The 21,877-nt window shown below is 37.4% G+C and overlaps 1 protein-coding gene across 1 annotated transcript in view; it reads right to left on the reverse strand.

Moving 5' to 3' along the window:
• KIF20B (kinesin family member 20B) overlaps positions 1–21,456 on the reverse strand; it is a 36,889-nt gene extending 15,433 nt beyond the window's left edge. Inside the window, exons 1-20 of the mRNA XM_053451138.1 lie at positions 21,374–21,456; positions 19,796–19,962; positions 19,406–19,495; positions 19,070–19,189; positions 17,789–17,927; positions 12,711–12,895; positions 11,818–11,893; positions 11,308–11,541; positions 10,734–10,845; positions 10,193–10,264; positions 9,775–9,921; positions 9,210–9,372; positions 8,803–9,108; positions 8,492–8,631; positions 7,929–8,079; positions 7,355–7,562; positions 6,623–6,684; positions 6,424–6,543; positions 5,978–6,101; positions 176–1,319 (exon numbers count right to left, since the gene is read on the reverse strand). Coding sequence (XP_053307113.1) covers positions 176–1,319; positions 5,978–6,101; positions 6,424–6,543; positions 6,623–6,684; positions 7,355–7,562; positions 7,929–8,079; positions 8,492–8,631; positions 8,803–9,108; positions 9,210–9,372; positions 9,775–9,921; positions 10,193–10,264; positions 10,734–10,845; positions 11,308–11,541; positions 11,818–11,893; positions 12,711–12,895; positions 17,789–17,927; positions 19,070–19,189; positions 19,406–19,495; positions 19,796–19,957 — 3,755 coding nt within the window. The 5' untranslated portion in view covers positions 19,958–19,962; positions 21,374–21,456. The remainder of the gene's footprint in view (positions 1–175; positions 1,320–5,977; positions 6,102–6,423; positions 6,544–6,622; positions 6,685–7,354; positions 7,563–7,928; positions 8,080–8,491; positions 8,632–8,802; positions 9,109–9,209; positions 9,373–9,774; positions 9,922–10,192; positions 10,265–10,733; positions 10,846–11,307; positions 11,542–11,817; positions 11,894–12,710; positions 12,896–17,788; positions 17,928–19,069; positions 19,190–19,405; positions 19,496–19,795; positions 19,963–21,373) is intronic.
• Between the last annotated feature and the right edge of the window lie 421 nt (positions 21,457–21,877).

The raw sequence follows: 21,877 nt of genomic DNA on the forward strand, positions 1-21,877 counted from the left end.
CCATTATAGATAAAGCTGCTATGAATAAGAGAATGGCGTTTGTCCACAAAAATCAATAACTAATTTACAATAAATTAAACAAAAAAACTGCCTGTTAACTAAGCTTCTGTCCTTATGCAAGAATTTGGATATAATTTAAGCAAATACATTACATTTTACTAGTTATTCTACTTACAGTTCAATTTGCTTTGACAAATCATCAAGCTGCGTTTGCTTCTTGCCGTTTGTGTTTTCAACAGCTTTAAGTTTTTCCTTCACATCTGTAGTTATTTGTTCCAACTCCGTTTTCTCATGATTCAACTTATTTAGTTCTTTTTCATAGCCTGATTTTTCCGTTTGGGCCTTTTCCAATTGTTTCTCCAACGCTTGGATAACAGCGGCCTTTTCTTTGATTTGTTTTTCCAGAATTTCTAATTTATTACATTTTTCGTTATAAGAATCTAAGGTGCACTCCTGGTCCTTTATCTTCTGTTTATTCTCATCAAGCTGCTTCTTAAGTTCCAAAATCTCATTTTGTGAATCAAGTTCTTGCTTAGATTGTATCTCCAGCTGATTTGACTTTTCAGACAATTTACCTTGGAGCTGGCTTATAAAGTTGTCTTTTTCTTTGAGTAGGCCATCTTTCTCAAAACTACTAGCTTGAGTAAGTTGTAAACTTTCATTTTCTTGTTTGAGCAAAGTAACTTCGTCTTTTAGTGTATTGATGTTTTCTTCGAGCTGTTCAATGAACTGGTTCTTTTTTGCCAACTCTTGCAGAACTTCATGGCATTTCTTCCACAGACCTTCTACCGCACTGTAGAAAGCACTTTCTCGGCCTGAGCCTACCTTGGGCGCTGGATGATCATTGTTATCCACTTCAGAGTGAATTTCCTTCCTTATATTCATTGGTTTCTTCATCCAGTCATTAAAATTACAAAACTCCTCAGTGGACTGTTCCTTTATCTCACAATCTTTAAACAATTCAAGTTTATTTTGAATTGTTCTGATTTGTGCCACCTTGATAGAGATGTTCTCCTTGTTCTGATCTACTTCCTGCAATAAGCTTTTAACGGTTCCCTCCTGGTTGGTTAGAAGTTCTTTGTATGTCTGGAGTTCAGAAGAAATAATTTTATTTTTTGATTCTGTTTCTTCTAGCGTCTCGTTATTTCTAGCAATAGTATCTTCCAAACGGGTAATGGTCTGGTTAAGGACAACTATTTGTCTTTTAAGCTGTTCCTTTTCAGCTTTTATATCTTCCAGCTCTTTTATAGCATCTGTTTCCTCTCTGGCTTTTAGGTCGGATGTCTGTGAGATGTTTGTTGAAGTCCTTTCGTTTACTTCTAGAAAATAAAATATGAGCAGTCTTAAAGAGTGAAGTGCAAATAAGAAAAAATAGGCCAACACACGAATGTTGAATGCAGAATATATCATAAAGGGTATTTATTACAGTAGTATACAAAGATACCTCAAAACCACAACAATGTTATACAAGTAAAAAGGTTAACAGAGTACGAATTTGTATGATCCTTACCCTACTTTTTGGCAAGAAATGTTGAAGAAATGCTTTGCTTTTAAGGTATCTTCGTATGATATTTTAATATGTATCCTTTATAATATTCTGCATGCAACATTGGTGTGCAGACCTTTTCCTATCACTCGTGACACTGATTGGGTAGATTGTAGGACGAGAACCTTACACTCGTCGTTAGTGTTTTCAACAGCTTTAGGTTTTTCCTTCCCATCTGTAGTTATTTGTAAAGCACTGAGCTTTATTGTTGACTTTCCCTTATGGTTTTATGTGCCTTCCTGTATTTCCTTTACTGAAATTAATATCATAGTCATGTGTCGCATACACATCCAATCGATCAAGTTTGTTATTATAGCTATGATGTAGAGCAGACACCATGGTGGGCAGAACTTAACATAAGCAAAATGTTAGTTATATTAGTAAGATCTGTTAGTGAGAAAACTTGTAAGTTCTAGCTAAATGAGACCTTAAAACGTTCCTGTGGGAAATAATTCCTCCCCCGTTGGTGACTCTCGTAAGATATTCCCGTTTGTGTGGGATTCAAGTAGAGAGAAATATTCACAGATCATTTCCACACCAGGTGTAGGCCCCATCCTCAACTGTTCTTATATGCGGATTATTAAATATGTATATATCATACATTATTTTATGGGGGAAAATGTGGTTATTTGCCATTTCACAATCTAGTACACCTTTATAGAATAGTTAGATTGGAGAAAAGGTTCTGGCGTTCCAAAGGGATTTCTCATGGTTCCTTGAAGAAGCTCTGAGTGACTATTGCCCATGGAACAGAGGAATGGTCATTCAGCTTCTGCAGTGGCTAAATATAGTATTTGAAACCCAAATCTTATTAAAATCCTGGTTGGCAATTTTGTAAAAAATACATATAATGAAAGTTCATAGATAATAAACTAACAGGTAACAAAGATATACGAAAAGAACTAGCTCCGAACCACTTTAGGACAACACAACCACACGATTAGTTCTCCTAACCCGTACCCTAAATAACATTGTATAAAGAATACAAGGGAAGCGGTCATCATAGATTTAACGCAATCAGTAAGTTAATTTACTAAAACCTTGTATTGCTTGTCCTTTTTATCAGTTATTGCACTGTTCTGGAGAAATTAAGTTTAGAAGCAAGGATCAGCAGTAGCATCTGGCAGAGCCAGCATTCCCTATGTTTCCTGTCCTGATTTGCTCTCTCTTTTTATCCACTTTTACAAATACCGCTGGCAACAATGAAAAATGTATTAAACTAGTAGTTAATAGACAAGAGCCCTACAAATCCTAAGTACAGGACACTAATATTGTACACAGAGCATTCAGGTTCTGTAATAGACTTTTTTTTTTTTTTTTTTATAAGTCTGTATCAGCATTACATGGGATCATTTTACAAACATAACTATAAAACGTACTATTAAGGAAAAGTGACAGAACTGCTCTTGAAGAGAAACTAACTTCTCACCCCCTTCCATACCTGTACAAAATTACCCTTAGTTCCTCTCGCAGCTTCAAAGCCCACTTCCCACTGTTTTTTGTTTGATGTAAAGTGCCTCAGTGCTTCAAAGGCAGATGAAAGTTTGTAGTTAACTACTGATATTACATTGTCCCCTATTATGAACAAGTACATTCATTTACTTGCAAACTTCAGATTATACTGAAGTCAAAAGACAAAACTGCGGTTAGTTCTCCATGAGGTTTGGAACAACCAACCTGCCAAGTTACTTTAAAACCGTGCACAAGCATAGCTAGAAAAATGGATGCTGTTCTGAACGCAAAGGGCGTTGTTGACTCACTTTGCATTTTGTTAAATAAACTATTAGTATATATTTTTACAGAACTTTTCACACCTGCCTAAAACTTTAGTAAAACTGTATGTAAAAAGATAATCTAGGCCATTATTCCTGTAGTCTTTTAAAGTTTTAAAGTTCCACATTTCACCATGTGTGTCAAAGTGCTTTAGTTGTGTATCTGACGCTTATGATTTTGTTCATAGTGTAATTATAAGCAGGCATTAAAAATCTGTGACATAACAAGCATTTCATATTCCAATGTTAATATGTTGCATTAATTGAAATTTAATAGTACTCTACAGAAAATCCCAAGCATCACCATAGAGTAATTGTTCCTTAAAATACACGCAGCAGAGCATAAAATTCACAAAACACATACCTAAGGCATAACCATTGGGGATTCCATCACACTATATGGCCATATATTGCTTGGCCCGCCACAACGTTTAATGAGGCTGCTCAACCCTAAGAACCTGCAAATATGCATAGCGAAATGCCGTATTTGCTCGATTATAAGACGACCCCCCAAAATCTGAATATTAACTTAGGAAAAAAAGAAAAAGCCTGAATATAAGATGACCCCAAAGGAAAAAGGTTTTACCAGTAAATGTTAATTCATGTAAACTATTTTTTTTAATAAAAGCTATGATTGAGAAAAATATTTTTTTTGTTTTTATTTCCTTGTTTTTTTCCAACCTGCCCCCCAGTTACGCACATCTGCCCCCAGGCTTGCCACACCAATATGGCACTGTGGCCCATGATATGCCTTTTAACCCTCTATATGCCACTGTGCCCCATGGTATGCCTTTTGACCCCCTATGTGCCAATCTGCCTCCAGAAATTCCTTATACCCCTATATCCCATTCTGGCATTTAGGGGGTTAAAATGCATATTATGGGGCAGAGTGGCATATAGGGAGGTATAAGGCATTCCAGGAGGCAGAGTGGCATTAAGGGAGTTAAAAGGCATTGTATAGAGCACTCTGCCTCCAGAAATGCCTTATACCCCTATATGCCACTCTGGCATTTAGGGGGTTAAAAGGCATATTATGGGGCAGAGTGGCATATAGGGAGGTATAAGGCATTTCAGGAGGCAGGGTGCTCTATTAAATGCCCCCTTAACGCCACTCCAGAAATGCCCTATGCCCCCATTTAACACACACACACACACACACACCCTATACCCCCATTTAACTAACACACACACACACACACACACTCTCTATCTCCCCCCCGTCAATTGGACTACCTCCACTCTATACTACTGAGAGTTTTGAAAAGACAAGTTTCCACTTAAAAAATATTGAAATCTCTAGTAGTTTAAGCAAATAAAACCTTGGCAAACTTGCCATTTTATTCTTTTCTCTACAGTACATCAAACTTTTCAAAACCCTTTTCAGTTTCTATGGTAATAACCTACCAGTGGCTGTGTCACAAGAGAATTCAGAGTACTTTCAGCACAAAAAAAAAAAAAAAAAAAATACAAAAAAAAAAAAAAAAAAGAAGAATTATGGATAAATAATTTCTGGGAAGGAGTAGGAAAAACCAACAGTTTCTACAACTACATTGAGTTACCATAGCATTAAAATCAGCAGAGTAGATGGAAGAGCACATTTAATACAGAATCGTTAGAGGCATTAAAAGGATGAGTAAGGTGTTACAACATAAAGCAAGATGTTAGTGAGCAAGTGTGTTAATGTTCCTAGCCCAAAATTTTATTAGCCTCCACACAATAAAATACCTATATATTATATAAATATCTTGTCATAAGGATATACAAATACATTTACAGAATATGTTGCCTTAATTTCCTTGTAAAAAGATTTAAGTGAAGCAGTGCAGATGAGAGGCATTATATGAAGGCCTATTTTAAAGGTGGTATTTCTGAAGGACTCCCTCATTACCCATTCAGTTATCCTCAATGGGTCCTATTTGTTTTAAGTGGAATGGGTACAAAAGTGTGGAAACATGAATTTAAATGACAGATTGCCACCATAACGTGTGGTCGTTCTTATGCTCCGATAGAGGTTGACTGCCATAGGAGGATTAATTCTGAAATTGAGACGTAATTATGTATTTCCCTGTAGAAAAGCCACTATACTGTGACTATTCAGTGGCCCTAAACAAAATCTCAAATTATTAAAAATAAAAAATGACAAATTAAGCGTTGTGTAGTCCTATACAAATTATAATAGAGTTGGGTACATTGCGGATTCTCTTTAAATTAAGGACATTAGTAATATGTGCCGAGATATTGTGGGTTGTTTACTACTGAACAATTGACATAAAAGGCACAAACAGTAAAATAAGTATTTCATACAAAGGAAGTTTATGTTAGTGTGCTTAAAAGCAGATAGAGTTAAAATCAAACAAAAACAGACTATTCTTGCATTAGTAGACAATTTAAGTACAAAGAAGAAAAAAAAACAAACACACAAGGTTAAACCAACAAAGAGGCAGAAGAAGCAAAAATATAAGTAGCATTTTATTACACATTTATAAATAAAAAGTACCGATAAGCTTGATTATGCTACTTGGACGTTATTTTTTCACATCACTGGAAGCAACAGATTTTCTTCTTTTTAGACGATAGAGTCTGCGATTTGCAGCATTCTGTCGCTGCATAGAGACATAGCAAAATGGGTTTTTGGTGCTTTGCAGCTCTGAACCGATACCTTTCTTTGAAGGGGGCTGTTCCTTGTGATGATCCTCTGGTGGGCGCTTACGTCCGATAGGAAGGACCGTTACATGACTGCCGACTTTCTCCATTCCCCCTCTCATTTCTTTCATGGTTTTCTCCTACACAATAAATGAGGAAAAAAACGTTATATTTGTCTCTTGAATGTTTAAATTATTCAGGCTTGAATAAAATTTACTTCAGATTCTTATCAGATTTTCAAAAATACTGCGTTTCTACTTAATTATTCCATATTTTATTTTCACTTTGTTATTTCGAAGACACACCCCAATAATTGTATGCTGCGTTTTATTCCCTCTGGCCTCATCTTACAAGCTTTCACAAAGAAATGTCACATACACACACACAATTTATGGCAAGTTTAGATCCCAGTTTTGTTTAAAAAAAAAAAAAAAAAATTTGTCAATACAGCCATTAACTTACATAATCTTCATATTTATGCTCCCAGTGAGACACAAGTTCTTTTAGTTTGTCGATTGCAGACTCCTTTTGCTGCATCATCTGCATCATCTGATCAATTTGCAGTTTTTGAGCAGAGAGTTTCTAAAAGAAAATTTAAAAAAAGTTACCACTTGTCTTTCTCTAAACAAACAACGTTCAGAAGAAACAAATAAAAGCCTACCTTATCAGCTTCTTCCAGGTGAATGCTTGTTTTACGGTATTTTTCAATTTGCTTTTCCAGCTCTAAATACAAAATGAATAGCAGTTATAGAGAAGACAAACGACACCTAAGTGTTTATGTCTAAAAATTCAATTAGTTAACATTAAAATTAAAAAGAAACTATTCTAGAAATATACATTTTATAATAAAATGTCCCCCACCCTTGTTCACATGAGTTTTCTGGGATGGATTAAATGCACCCCTGTGCCATTTCTTGCTTAAAATAGTCCTGCAGGAAACGTTACTTTTTTTTTTTTTTTTTATAAAATATACTGGGTGAAAATCCATGCTAAAATTTTAAAAGAAAAATAGTGATGCAGTGGACCCCCCAAAAAAGCGACCTAGAAGCAAAGAAACAGAACACAAAAAAAATTTGTATAATATGCAAGTGCAAGCAGTCAACCAAAAGAACACCAACATATCCAATGTTGATCGAGGTGGGATATTCTTTATATAAACTATATTCAAGGTGGACTGTGCTCTTAGAATCGCTTCTAAAAATGATACTTTCGTTGCAATTGATTTCTATTATTTTTAATCTTGCCTAGCTCGTATTTGTGGAATTGGGACAGTCGTATCTGAAAATATGAATTCCCAAGTGTCAACCATACTGTACTAAAATACTTCACTTTAGCATACAATTAACCATGATTGCGTTCAAGAGTGTATTTAAAAGTTATTCTGAGGATTTACCAGCAGATGTTTTCTTCAATTCTTCCTGAGTTTTGAAGAGGTCAGAGGACACTTCTTTTAACCTTTCTTCCAGGCCTGCTGTGATATCTGGAACATCAGGAATGGCAGCAATCTGCAAGTGAGCCTCTACTGCTTGCTTCTTAATCACCGCCAGATCAGTCTGCATAGAGGAGAAAAGTCCCTGGAGTGGCAGACTGGTTTCACCCACCTGCCGAGTAAAAAGAAAAGCTGAATATCCCCACATCATTCATTCTGAAGAGAGACTTTCCAAAAGTACTATATTCCGCAGCAGTTTTTTATTTTTGAATATATTGCGCAAGTTAACATGAAACATCAATACATTTCCATTCCCCCACCAGTGTTCGTGGTTTGTGATTACAAATCAGTGATAGACAGTCAGACATTGAAAACTGGTATGAGAAATAGAGAAATATTGCAACTCAGAGGTTGCTGCCTATGAAACAGTATTTTCACAAAGTTTTTATTCACAGGTCCAATTTACATAATTTGTAAAAATTGTAAGTTCTAATAAGTGATTGTGCTGTACTAAGTCCACAACGCGAGAGATCAATACCTCAATGGCAGGTTCAGCTTCGCTGCATTTCGTAGGATTGGGTTCTTCTACATCCTGTTTTTCTGTACATTTTCGTACCAAATCCTGGAAGATCTCCAATCTTTCATCGCACCTTTCTTCCATTAACTCCTTTTCCTTTTCCAAACGTTCACTAAGGGGAAAAAAAAAAGCAATGAAGTTAACACTGAGATGAGCAAATTGTTTCATTTAGTGGCAATGCCAACACTTCACACCTAGCTAAAACACAATAGTTTTGAAGATTTACAGAGTTTAAAATATTGTAATGTAAAAAGGAGTTGACTAGGTCTGTTTCTGCCAGAAAACAATATTATCCATGTATCTCTTTAGCCAAATCACAAATCAATAGAATATAAGAATTTACAGTGTGTTTTATATATACACACACACATTTTTTAAACTAAACATCCACAATGAAACTGCTGCCATGCTTACATGTCTGTAACGAGGAATGAAACATTGTATGTAATGAAAAGAAATGCTGAAAAGAACACCATGCCAGTGTTGGCGCAGGTAGGCTATCACCCTCCAGAGGAGGTAATTACCTAAAGTCATTCTCTCGTTCCATAAAATGTTGGGTAAATTCTTTTGCTACTTCCTCACGGATTCTAAGTTCCATTAAGAGTTTATCTTTTTTCTCATTTACCAGTTTGGTTTTCAAGTCTTCTACTAGATCCAACAGTTTCTGTAAGAAACAGCAGAGTTCAAATTACAATAAAAAAGACGTAAAAAAAACAAAAAACATGTGCCTTTTAGTTGATAAACTCATTAAACAGCGAGTTGGGGGGGGCATATTATGGAGAGCCAACTGCACAGTTAAATGAGAAATAGTTTACATGGTTTGTAAAACACAAACCTGGTATGCATCTTTCTTAATGATAATGTCATCTTCCTGATCGTCATTCGCCTCCTCTTCATCATCAAGATCATCAAGATTGGTACAGTCAAGACACTCTTCATCCTCAGAGTTGTCCTCTAGTTCTGAATCATCTCCATCCTCTAGGACATCCTCTAATCGGGAATCCCATTGCACAGTTGCCCGTTTTCTTGATGTCCATATCTTGCGGTCAGCATTATTTATTATAAATGAGACTTCTCTAGCACTCTTTTTCTGACCATATGTTAGACTTTCTGAAGTCTGACAAGAATCCAATATAAGAACCTATTAAAAAAAAAAAAAAAATACACAATACAAATTAAAAAACTGCACTGATTGGTATATACCTATATAGCACGCTTCATGTTTACCTTTACACAACCTACCTTCTGCGCCACAGCTGAGAATTTCAACACATTCAGCGTCTCATCATAGGAAGAGGCCGACTGACAGATGTTGACAATCATGCTCACTTTGCCTTTGCCGGTAAAGAAACTTTGAAGGTAGTGTGTGAGCTTACTTTCTCGGAAGGGCACATGCTGCTGAATCCTAAACAAGAAATCAAAAAAATAATGACTGTCGGGGGCGGACTGGTATGGGATAAGGTATTGTTGAGTGAACCCTCAACCCTTTGCAAACTATCAATAACTAACCTACAACACTAGCACATGTTTACCGTAACACATACTTACACTAAAATATACTCACTCCATCATACCCCACATTATCAATCACCTTGACCTTCCCTGGTGCTTTTCCTTATTGCGGCTTTTACCGCAGGGTCACAACACATGACCCCACTGTGATCCCGTCTGCAAAAGTGGGCCAATGCTGGACGGACTTGCCCAATAGATTTTTTTATTTTTTTTACATATCCAGTTAACACAACTAACGTTTTAAGTGGGAAAAAGCACTATACACTAAAAAAATGGGCTAAAATCAAGAACTTACTTTGATTGCTGACTGTTCTTCAATGCATTGATGCATTTACCGAGTATCAGCAAGGAGGTGTTTATGTTTCCACTCTCTTTTAATCTTTCCCCTTCATTCTGGGTTTTTGTGCATCTTTCGGACCCAGCCAAGTCACAAAGTGCCATCCTTAACAGAGGAGAGAAAAGTACAACATTTACTTCTAGTTTGGCTCTATAAAGAATATAGGAAATACTACTCCTGCACCCTACTCAGTTAAGTCTAGTGTATACATTTGGAAAACGAGAGAAGGGCCAATAATTCTACACAATGTCTAGTAGTCAAAAAGCAAGCACAGTGGAAGGCAAATTAAGATTTAGGTTTACAGGGTGTCTAGATAAAGTAAGAGTCTGGTGATTAACACATTATATGTTAACAATACTTGTAAGATTGTACTTACTCGCTAACTTTGACAACACGCGGAATATCAGCATCTTCAATTTTTAAGAGACGAACAGTGAATATGCTGTGACTGCAAGAAAAAAATGTTTGTTAGCAAACATACAATCAGACTTTTTAGGAATTTGGCTTTCACAACAGAGGGCAATCCAAGTAGTTTTCCTAGGTGATAGACAACAAATCGCCGTTACCATAACCAGCAGTGAATTATATTACGGTGGAAGAAATATTGGACTGGGGGGGGGGGGAATCTGAGTTGAGAAATCATAAACGGTGCTATCTTTTCTCACCCAGTGAGACAGGAGGACTATTGACAAAATGGTCAAATTCCAACCTATATTATTTTCTTTTAACCATTTAGTGTGTCCTATGAGGTTCACTTTACTTGCTGACAAATATGGCATAAAGAGCCTAGAATCTGTAAGTTTTAGAACATCCCCGGTCACCACACATACTTTAACACTCACCCCCCAAATATTAAAAAAAAAAAAAATAAAACCCTGCTACTCAGTTATAAGTTGCACAGTAGCCACTTCAGTTACCTCCTACTCGAAGAACTATTCAACTTTGTAAATGCAATGCTCTGGAATTTTTTGCCCAAGGCCAGTATGCGGCATGCCTCTTTTGCATCAGACACCTGTATCCACTGTAGATCTGCACAAAATAAGAGGATGAAAGAGGTAGAAAAATAAGCACCAAGCATCTATTTTTTTTTACCCATATGTGAATTGGAGAGTGTCAACTAGGCAAAATAAGATTTCTAATTCTCACAATAACTTTTTAGCGCTCCTCTGTACTCATTGTTCGAATGACCCTAAGAGACTGAAATCACTAGAACGGAGCAATAATGTTCTACATTTATACCCCTAGAACATATTGGTTATATTATGTAAGTGCGTGTATAGTAATATATATATTTTACATTATATACATTTTCCTAAAGTAACTTTTTGTTCCCCAAATGCATAACGTTAAATTTATTCAAGTTATGCTGTATCATCTGCTATTAATGGGAACGCAATTTAAGATTTAAACACCTGACATCATGGTCTCTGTATTCATCATAAAGACTTGCTTTTACCTAAACACACATAAAAAGGTCACAAGGCCGAATACCTTTAACAAAGCAGAATCCTTTGATGTCCTGGGCAAGCCGCAAAGTCTTCCGTTTATAGAATTTATCTCCAGATATGGGGTCAAGAAGGTCGTATATACACTCGTTGTAGATTTCACAGAAGGAAACCCAGACAGAGTATTTTGCAGTACTGTCTGCATCTAATCTGAACTCTTCACACTGCGGTAAGCGATCTTCAAACTCTATGACTCTCGAATTTACAAAACCTCCGACAACTGTAGAATTACACAAAAATTAAAAACAAAGTAGTAAGAACATACCAGAAAGTATAACAAAATAAGTATAAATTAAATCTGGATTTCCTCATAACAAAAAGTGTAGATTTTACACATAGAAACCCAATAAAATAAATAAAAAAACATATATAAAAGCTCAGTGTGACTGTAGACCAGTCAGCTTGTGTTCTAGATTCTAGATCTAGTATCAAAAAAACAGAAAATAAAATGCAGAACTGCAATGTTTTTTCCTATTTTTTTTAAAACACACATTACCTTCATCATTCAGAAAGTCCGTTGTATCTGCTGAGGTTCTACTGCTGTTACTTCTTATGCTGCATTGCGGATCAACCTAAAGAAAACATACACAGTATTTAAAAACAGAAGAAAAGGGGACTAGATAGGAGGTTCATTTATATTCCTTCACAAAAAAAGTGAAGGAGTCCTTATGATCAATATTCCTAGACTCGAGGCACACATGTTCATGTATGAACATATACATGTCCTGCTATTCTAGACGCCTAGAAAAAATACAGAACAATAGCAGAGAATTCTGGGAGCTGTAAAAAAAAGTATCACACCAATGTTTTATATTTCTATGGCCAAATGTGCATGAAACCAGGGATTCCATAAGACCAAATTTCATTATTGGCTTCACTATCGGGGGGGGGGGGGGGGTGCCAATAATAAGTGCAACTTTTATATAAAATGCTTGAGTAAATAGAAAGTGCTACAGGACATGTGCAAGTAGTGTACATATGCACGCTTCAAGGTTTTATTAAAGTCAGATGAAGGAGGAGTAAAATAAAGGAAGAGGTCTCATTTCCTAATTTCAATAACCATGGAAAGAACGTGCCGATTTACATGCAGTCAAATGTATTGAAGCCCATGCAAACTGGACCCCAAAATGTAACACGAAAACAGGGTTAGAGCTTTAATTTTGGTCTCAGACAAAAATTTTAAATTTATTTGCAATTTGAAAAGAAGCTCAAACAAGCATCTAAAGAGATTTCCTTACTTTCAGCAATGGCTAAATATTTTTGTCCTCCAGAAAGTAATACAAAAAAAAGTGGAAGAAAATAGGTGTTAATTGACATGAACAAAATAGTTGTCATCAATTTGGAAAGACTTATTGAACACAAAAATCCATTTGATCTCTGCACGATTACCTCTTTAATTTGACGCAGTACATTATTTTTGAAGGCAACTTCGACCTTTACTTGGTCTTTTGTTAATCGTATATAATCTCTACATCTGTGAGGCTTCACATCCATCTTTGAATAAACATTTCCTTGAATGGTGTTAAAAAGCATTTCCATAGATCGAGGCAAAATGCCTGCATCATCCTTTGTACCTGTAAAAAAAAAAAAAAAAGGAAAAGCTCACATACAAGTATAAATGTACACAGTTAAATAGTGATAAAGTAAACACTATAAAGAATGCGTTATGGTTGCATGAGGTGAAAAGAGGGCCATTAATGCTGTAAAGAAAAAGGAGAAGTCTTCATCCTGAGAACAGATAACATTAAAAGTCTGCCCATTAATTCTGATGGACGTCTTAATCCGTCCTTGATCTTGACTTAGATTCAGGATGGCCTTTTGCCCATTTCATGCATGAATTTCCTCACCGTATTAACCTCCAACACGTTTGACTGGAGGCCGTTCAATTTAGCTACCACTCTCTCAGTGGAGAACTCTCTTCAAAATGTCAATATCATTCTAGAAATTGGGTCTCCTACACCGTTTTGTAGAGGAGGTCTGACACGAGATCTATAAGATAGGAGAACCCACCTCCCTCTCTTCCTGCTACCAATCCCTCTAGCAAAACAACCGGGCACCCCGTTTGCAATGCTTTATTGCACTGGCTGCTTACTTTTAATTTTTCAGATATAATCACATAAAGAAATGTGAATAAGTAAAATACAATATGTGATGCAAATAAAGATCAAGAAAGGCAAATCTGCATTTAGCAAGATAAAAAAAAAAAGTGCAAGAAAAAGGTAATCCCTGTATTAAGAATTAGTAATTGGAAAAATAACCATGGGTTGAGGAAAGTCAATCCTTGAATTAGGATCTCATAAATATAATTAGAGAAAAAAAAATAATCAACCCCTACGCTACCCACCTGATGTACTTAAGTATTAAGTTGTTTTTTGGTATATTTTTGTGTTGGGCCACACGCATGTACGTGGCTCAGAATATAATGATCTTATCGGATTTATACAGCTTTTCTTAAAAACTAATGACTTTCATCTAACAAAAAGGTATAAAATAAATGAAAAATACTCTTAGAGAAGAAAAGGACTAGTCTGCTCTTTTAAAAGGTACATTTTTCCCACTTCCCTCACTGCTGAACTAAGCAAAAGTAAAAGCCTTTTTCCCCTTTTAGTTCACATAGAACATACCCTGCCTCAATTAGATTTCATTTGTACAAAACGACAGAACATATCTTACTATTATTATTATTCAAAGGGCTTATGGACTTTCACATGTTTAAGGCTAAAGGCACCAAGCTTAAGCCTTCCGACTCAAAAGTATCTTCTAAGGAAGGGTGCGCGGATGCCATCTGGAAGCCTTATGAATAATAGTAAATTTCCTCCTTTCCCCATGTCCAGTGCAATGTACAGAGCCTTGCAAAAGTATTCATCCCTTGGCATTTGTTTTGTTTCATTACAACCTGGAATTAAAGTGGATTTGTATCATTTGATTTACACAACATGCCTACCACTGAGGATCCAAAATGTTTTATTGTGAAACAAACAAGAAATAAGACAAAAACAGAAAACTTGAGTGTGCAAAACTATTCAGTACTTTGAAGAGCCCCGTTTTGCAGCAAATTACAGCTGCAAGTCTCTTGGGGTACATCTAGCCTCTGGGATTTTTGCGCATTCTTCAAGGCAAAAACTACTCCAACCTCCTTAAATTTGGATGGGTTCTGTTGGTCTACAGCAATATTTAAGCCGTACCGCATATTCTCATTTGGGATTGAGGTCTGGGCTTTGACTAGGCCATTCCAAGACATTTAAGTGTTTTCCCTTTAAACCACTCGAGTGTTGCTTTAGCAGTATGCTTAGGGCATTGTCCTGCTGGAAGGTGAACCTCCGTCCCAGTTTCATATCTCTGGAAGACTGAAACAGGTTTCCCCTCAAGAATTTCCCTGTGTTTAGCAGCATTCATCATTCCTTCAATCCTGACCTGTTTCCCCAGACACTGCCAATGAAAAACATCCCCGTAGCATGACGCTGCCACCACCATGGGGATGGTGTTCTCAAGGTGATGGGAGGTGTTGAGTTTGCACCAGACAGAGTTTTCCTTGATGGCAAAAAGCTCAATTTTAGTCTGATCTGAGCAGAGTACCCTTCTTCCATATGTTTAGGTAGCCTCCTACATGCGTTTTGCCAAACAGCAAACGCGTTTATTTATTTAATAAGAGCTCCTTGGTCTTCGTGTAGCCACTTGCTTGGAAGTGCCTTTTGCTCAGTGGTGTTTTGCAGACTCTGGAGTCTTGCAGAACAAATGTATATAAAAATACCCAGAAAAGTGGTGTGCATATGTATTCACCCCCTTTGCTATGTATTGCAATATGATCACATGATCTTGATTCTATATACATATATATATATCTATACACACACACACCAAGATCATGTGACACTTATATTGCACACAGGTGGACTTTATTTTAGCAACTGTGCGACTTCTGATTTGGTTGCACCAGATCTTATTTAGTAGCTTTTTACAAGGCACTGTATTTAATGGTAACAAAGGTCACTTATAAGACCTTAGCATACAAGAATATAAAATACAATAAAAAAAACAACACACACACACGATTTGTCAGGTCTATAGCATAGTGGCCATCAGATAAAATGTTGATGCAGTGTTAGACCGTTCGACAGATACAGCAGCCACACTTTACCAAATCAAGAGATATCAAGTTATGCAGAAAGAGGAGGACATCTAGCGGCTGCTATTGATAATAAGCAATAAGAGGCATCACCATGTTCTGCAGCTCTGTACATTATGATGTTATTTTGCACAAACTACCAATGTCTACATTCTAGATTTTACCCTTGAAGTGCCTAATTTGAAATTCAGAGTGTCCATGCTGTAACATGCCTCAAAGCATCGTGATGGCAGTCATTGGTCCTTGAGGTATGATCATTGCTTATATTGTCCCTTGCGTACATATTCATTTTTCGTGATGGATCAATCTAATACTGGGCTACTCCAAAAGCAGATTTTTTTTTTTTTTTTTAAACCATTATGTTAGAAATTTACTTTTATATTTTGGGTCATTGTCCTCTGCATTCCACAAGTTGCACTGAGCTTCAGTTGGCAGACAGCCACCCTGACATTATGCTACATGGCACAATGATAAACTCTGGAATGCATTGTCCCCTCAATGACGGCAAGCAGTTCAGACCCTAGAGCGACAAAGCAGCCCAAAATCATTTAACTCTCTCCACCAATCATCACTGTTGGGATGATGTTTTCATGTGGGTATGCAGTGCCATTTTTACACCATATATAGTGATGCATGTTCTACCCTCAACCTTAGTTTCATCAGTCTACAAAAAATACTTTCAGGTGTGCAGCCATGTTTAGCAGGACTAGCAGCGTCTTCCTCTGTGGTGTCCTGCCATGGACTCCTTGCCACATTGAAAACAGATCAACAGAACAGCTCCAGTGATTCAAAGCTTTTAGTGCTTACTGTAGGGTTCTTTTCGTGCCCTTTGAGATATCTGGGCACCCACTTCTAAGGAGAGTAGCTACAGTAATAAATCATCACCATTGATAAATAATTTGTCTAACTGTGGACTGATGGTTATTCAAACTCTGAGATTAGGTTGTAAGCCTTTCCAGCTTTATACAAATCAACAAACTGTAGGCCTTCTGAGATTTTTTTTGCATGGCAAGTTTCTTCAGCAGATGCTTCTTGTGAGGAGCATACTATAATATTTTTATTTTTATTTTTAGACAACTTAGGTTTGCCAACTTAAGGGTTCACATACTTTTTCCAACCCACACCGATTGTCTGAATGATACATTGAATATGGATTAAGAATGATCACACACAAATGGTGTGTAATTTGTTAACAGATTTTGTAACTAAGATGAAGATCAGACCATATTTTAGGGAAAAAAGTTATACATAAATGACTAAGGGGAAAACATCCAAAAACCCTAGAACTCTTCATCTGGTCAGAATTCAGCCCTGACCTGGTGAAGTATAAACTTGGGGCCGCCACGACCAGTCAAGGTGCTATATGGACCAGGCATAGAGGGGATGCCAAACTACCTAGGGATACCTGGTTTGTGGGTTAACTCCTTTGGGAAGGCACCAAAACAGCATGTTTTTTGTTCCCCAGACTATTGCTCCACGGTGTCCCAGAGTCAGAAACCAGAGAAATAATCCTATTTAGAAAACCTTAAATATAATTATGTGAACCTTGTTGAGAACTGTTTATATTTTGTAAACCTACTGCGTGTGTTAAACTGATTATGTATGTTGTTATCTGATTTAGCTGTGTATACAAGGCTGTGTGTTTCTTCAATAAAATGTTACCGTTTCACTCCAACATTGGTCTTGCCCGATGCTTGGGGTGGGTGGAGAGCTGTAATAGCCCACTGTCCTTTTCAGGACGGGACAATCTCTGTATATGCTACTGCTAGCTACAGCGCCATCACAATTCCTGTGTAGCTGCATCCCTTCCTCCTTTCAACACTGGTTCTGTCTGGCACCTAAGGGGTTAATATCTGTGGTTTAGGGAAGACGGAAGCATGGTTTGGCGGGTACACCCAGCCAGAGGAAAAGGTATGTGTGAAAAGAGAAAAAAAAAAAAAAAAAAAACCCGCAGGAATGTGCAATTCGTATATCACCTGACAAGCAGCAGGGTTAGGATACAGGATCCTACTCTCCGATGCTCTGAGCCAGCACTCCCCACAGGGGGGGGTGGGGGGGGACATCTGGAGTGCTGGCAAGGGAGATTGTTAAAGCACATTGCGCCGGCTTTTTACGCTCGCATCGCCAGAGCCGGTGAACGTCTGCATAATGCGCTTTAACAATCTCTTTCCAGCACCAGAAGTTGTCTACGCGTCTCGTGCAGATGTCCCCCCCTAAACACCCGGGAGTCTGCATTGGTAAGTCGGGGGGGGTTATAATCGAGCCAATATGGTGTATAAAATTATCTTCACAACACACACGCGTATTAATGCTTTGAGTAAACTATGTAATAAAATCTTACCTTGGAATGTAAAAGTCTTTCCTGCATTGGTCACACCATATGTAAAAATAAGTCGATTATGACCTTTCATAAAATCAATCACTTGCTGTTTTATAGTCCCTTCAAAAAACTGAGGTTGGGTTGTCTCAGGACCAAAGACCTGAGGGAAGAAGAGTCCACTTTTAGCAAATCCCAACTCTTGTATTAGAACAACAATCTTTCCAACACATAAATGAACAAAGCAGTGTAAAGAGGGGATTCTTACACTCTGTGTTTAGCATAACTAAACACGAATAAAAAACACCCATAATGTTTGCTTTTTGTTTGGCAATAAATGCACTTATTTTTAGAGGTATTCAAAGTTTACATCATGGAAGCCGGAATAGGAAGCAGCCTATAGCAAGACTAGCATTGTCTAATCAATTTTCTGTCCACATTAAAGACTGCTTTAACCAAATCAACATCTTAACAGTAGAATAGATCTTGAAAAGAAAAACAAAATTGCCTTCAAGCCTCGAAACGTTACGAAACTTGGGATGGCTTATTGGCTTAATACTTGCATGAAAAATCCCCACGAATTAAGTGTTTAATGCGGACATTTTATTTAATTTAATAGCGATACGAGTGCTTCAATCACTGGCAACTGTCATTTTATGGCTGCTATAATAAAGAGTAAGGAGGTTGCTTTTTTTTTTTTTAGGTGAAGTTTTACCAAGCCTAAATGTTAGACAATGTTTTTTTTTTTTTTTTTTTAATTACCCAATCCTTACACATGTGTACAGATGTATTAACGATGCATTTTCTTTTTCACACACATATGTATTAAGATATCAAGACATATTATATATGCATTCAAACACACAAAGTAATTTGTTAATTCGTTAGCAGTTGAAAAGTATTTGTTGGATTTAGGAGCATATTGTATCCAGGAGCCATGCTCAAGACCAGGGTAACAATGTACAAAGACAGCATGTTAGAGGGACACTCCAGGCAGCATACGATAGCTTTGTGATTCCCTTTATATTTTTGAAAAGGAATGGAAGGGAGAGTCTACAGGCTTCCCCCTATATGTATTTGCCACTTTCCCCCCACCTTAGCCAGTTGCCATACACGAGATGCATTCAAGCCTCCAAGTGCCAACAGGTCCTACCAAAAACACACCGAGCTCTGCAATAAGCAATTTCTCAAGCAGCACCATATTAACACACACACACAATCAGTTTGTAACTAACAGGCCATACACACTAAAGCATCTTCTTAAGCAACCCATTGCATTAGCAAAATATAACAATACTCTCTTACTTGAGTAAACGTGAATTTCTGAGCCATTGGACAAAGGCCCTTATCACTGAGTCTACCAGCCTGGGAACTTTGTGGTGCTCGGACCAAAACGCTTTTGAAATCTGGAATACTGACACATTCCTGAAAAAAAGAGCACATTAAATACATTAAAAGTGCTGGGTATGTGCATATTTAAGTCAGAAGGCAGATTAAACACTAGAGCAATATGAAACAGATACTTTGAAACCGATATTACGTCCATCAGACCATAAGCCACTTTATGAACTCTAAATTCCCACTAGGGTTGGTTCAGTCAGTGTTATTAATAAAAAACGTATCTTATCGAATGTTCCTTACCTGTGCCTCTCTCTGTTCAATCTCAGATAAAGTGAACGGCCGGACTCTCAAGTATACATGCATATTTTCATTGGAGTCTGAGGAATTTTTCTAGAAATCAAAAAGGAATTTTCATAAACAGGAAACACTAATATGTTTCAAATAAAATGCAAAACATGCGACAGTCTATGAAGGAACAGGCTTCAAAGATGGCCTAAATAAATCAGCTCAATAAAAATATCTGCAGAAACTTTTATTGGAACAAAATAAGATTAAACAGGTTGTTAACGTACTAATCTACATTACCATAGATAGCCCTATATTTTATGCTCAAGGAGAATACACTCGTGTCTTTCCCCTTTACCGTATATTTTTGTTATTTTTAATTATTGTGGTGGTTTCTAGCAATACCTGATTAGGTTCAGCATCAGATCCCTCAAGTAAAAGAAATTTGTCAGCCAGGTTTGTTCTGATGTCATCAACTGACTGGGGTTCTGACATTTCTGGAAGATTTATCCCAACGCCAAGATATGATGGCCTGCGAGGAAGCATATGGTCCTCGGTGGACTCCATGTTATCTACAAAGATAGAAGAAAGAAGAAACCGTTAACAAGTGCAGTAAGCAAGAGGTATAAGCAGTAAGAGTTGTAGTTTAAAGGGCAACCCCTGCCATCACATACATTTTAATGCATATAACAGCTGAGATGTCCCATTAAATTTACAAGGTATTCCCACTGCCACCGCATTACAGAGATCTGCATTTGCGCCTTCACTTGCCCGCCAGCTACTTTGCGTGCAGGAGATGTGTTTGAATGAACAGATCTTCAGGGATGTGATATACCGTACTTACTGTAAGTCACCTAAAGGGTTGTAGGGGGGAGCACGTGTAGTTTAACATGCATCAGGTTTTGGTACAACCCCCGCCCCCATTCAAATTATCCCATATTTTTTGTATATTTCTGGGTTTTTATTTATTTATTTACTTTGGGTAACTAGACAAGGGCTGTATGGGTGAGAAGGGTATGGTAAACACTTACAGGACTAGGTATGATGGGAATTTTTTTGTATATATATTTGTTTTGATATATTTGCTATTTTACTAAAGCATGACGAACACTGGCGGCATGCCAACATTAACCCCTGATTTGCTAGTGCTCGAAAAGGTAATGAAATAAAAACAAAACTACTGTAAAAAGGATCAAACAGATGTATAAGCAGAATGCCATTTTATAATTGTAATGAGTCATCACACACCTCTATGTACAAGAAGGGTGGATAGAAACACCGTAGATATGATGATATGATTGAAGCGGGCACCTCTTTAACCGTATGCTGTCAATGCATGTATTGTAAGAAGTGCGGCATTAAAATAATAACTAAAAGCTTCTATCCTCACACAAGGCTGTCAGATGGGAGGATAAGAAAAGCACTGACAATCTACAGCCATATGTAGTTACATATATTACATAAGATAGACGTGCATCAACTAGCATCGCCTGGCACAACGTATAGAACACTATGGGGCAACAGATACCTTAACAGTACACCTGTCATCAGAGAATGTAACAGACAGCAATACAGACCCATCTAAAATACCTATGTTCCGGACAACTGTTAATCCTCAAACCCTTGCAGTGATCCTCTGCGTTGTCAACCCAAGCTTTGCTCCAGTTCCCCACTGGGAATAATTAACACTTTCACTTCCGATCAGGGAACGACAACTCGGGATCAACTGTGCTAAAGTAATTGGCTATCCGGGTAAAACACGGGATGAGGATAACCGGAGCCAACAAGAAAAAATACAGATCCTAACACCAGGAAAGAAAATAGGAAGGGCGCACACAGGATCACCCGAGTAACCGCTCCATGCTCAGAAAGGGACGCTCCAACTCAGTCAGACACAGCCTGACACTTACACAGATGCGATCTCACGGACTACAACGATAAAAAAATAATAATACTAAAAAAAAAAACGGCCCCAACACTTACAGTCACAAACTTCCCGAAACCAGCAACCGACATATAATCCACACGCACCTTCCCGTCCGCCGTCTCTTTTTAAAACCGTCCAATCCGGCGCTTGCAGCAAAGTGCATGATGGGAAGGGGCGCGACTACAAACCTGGGACGTTGCCATGGTAAACATTAGCCAGTGCCAGGCGCAGTGCTTGCTCAACCTAGTGAACCTGCGAGACAGGAATGTAGAAGGGAATTAAAGCTATGTTTTGGATGAAAGATATTCATTATTATTTTCTATTATTATTAGCATATACTGGTTCAACCGTCATGCCTCTTTGCTATGTTTAGTGTACCCACACACATTTTTCCTTTAACCCCTTCAGTCCCAGGGGTTTTTGGTACTTCAAGTCCTGGAGCAATTTTGCAATTTTTGCGTCGGTTCAGCGATTATTCCCCTTTCCTGCGAATAGTGTACCCATGTGAACTCCACTATCAAGGAGAGAGGGGGCTTTCTTTTAATACCATAGTTAATTAG

This window comes from Spea bombifrons, chromosome 11 (genome assembly GCF_027358695.1).
Source record: "Spea bombifrons isolate aSpeBom1 chromosome 11, aSpeBom1.2.pri, whole genome shotgun sequence".
Classification (NCBI taxonomy): Eukaryota; Metazoa; Chordata; class Amphibia; order Anura; family Pelobatidae; genus Spea; species Spea bombifrons.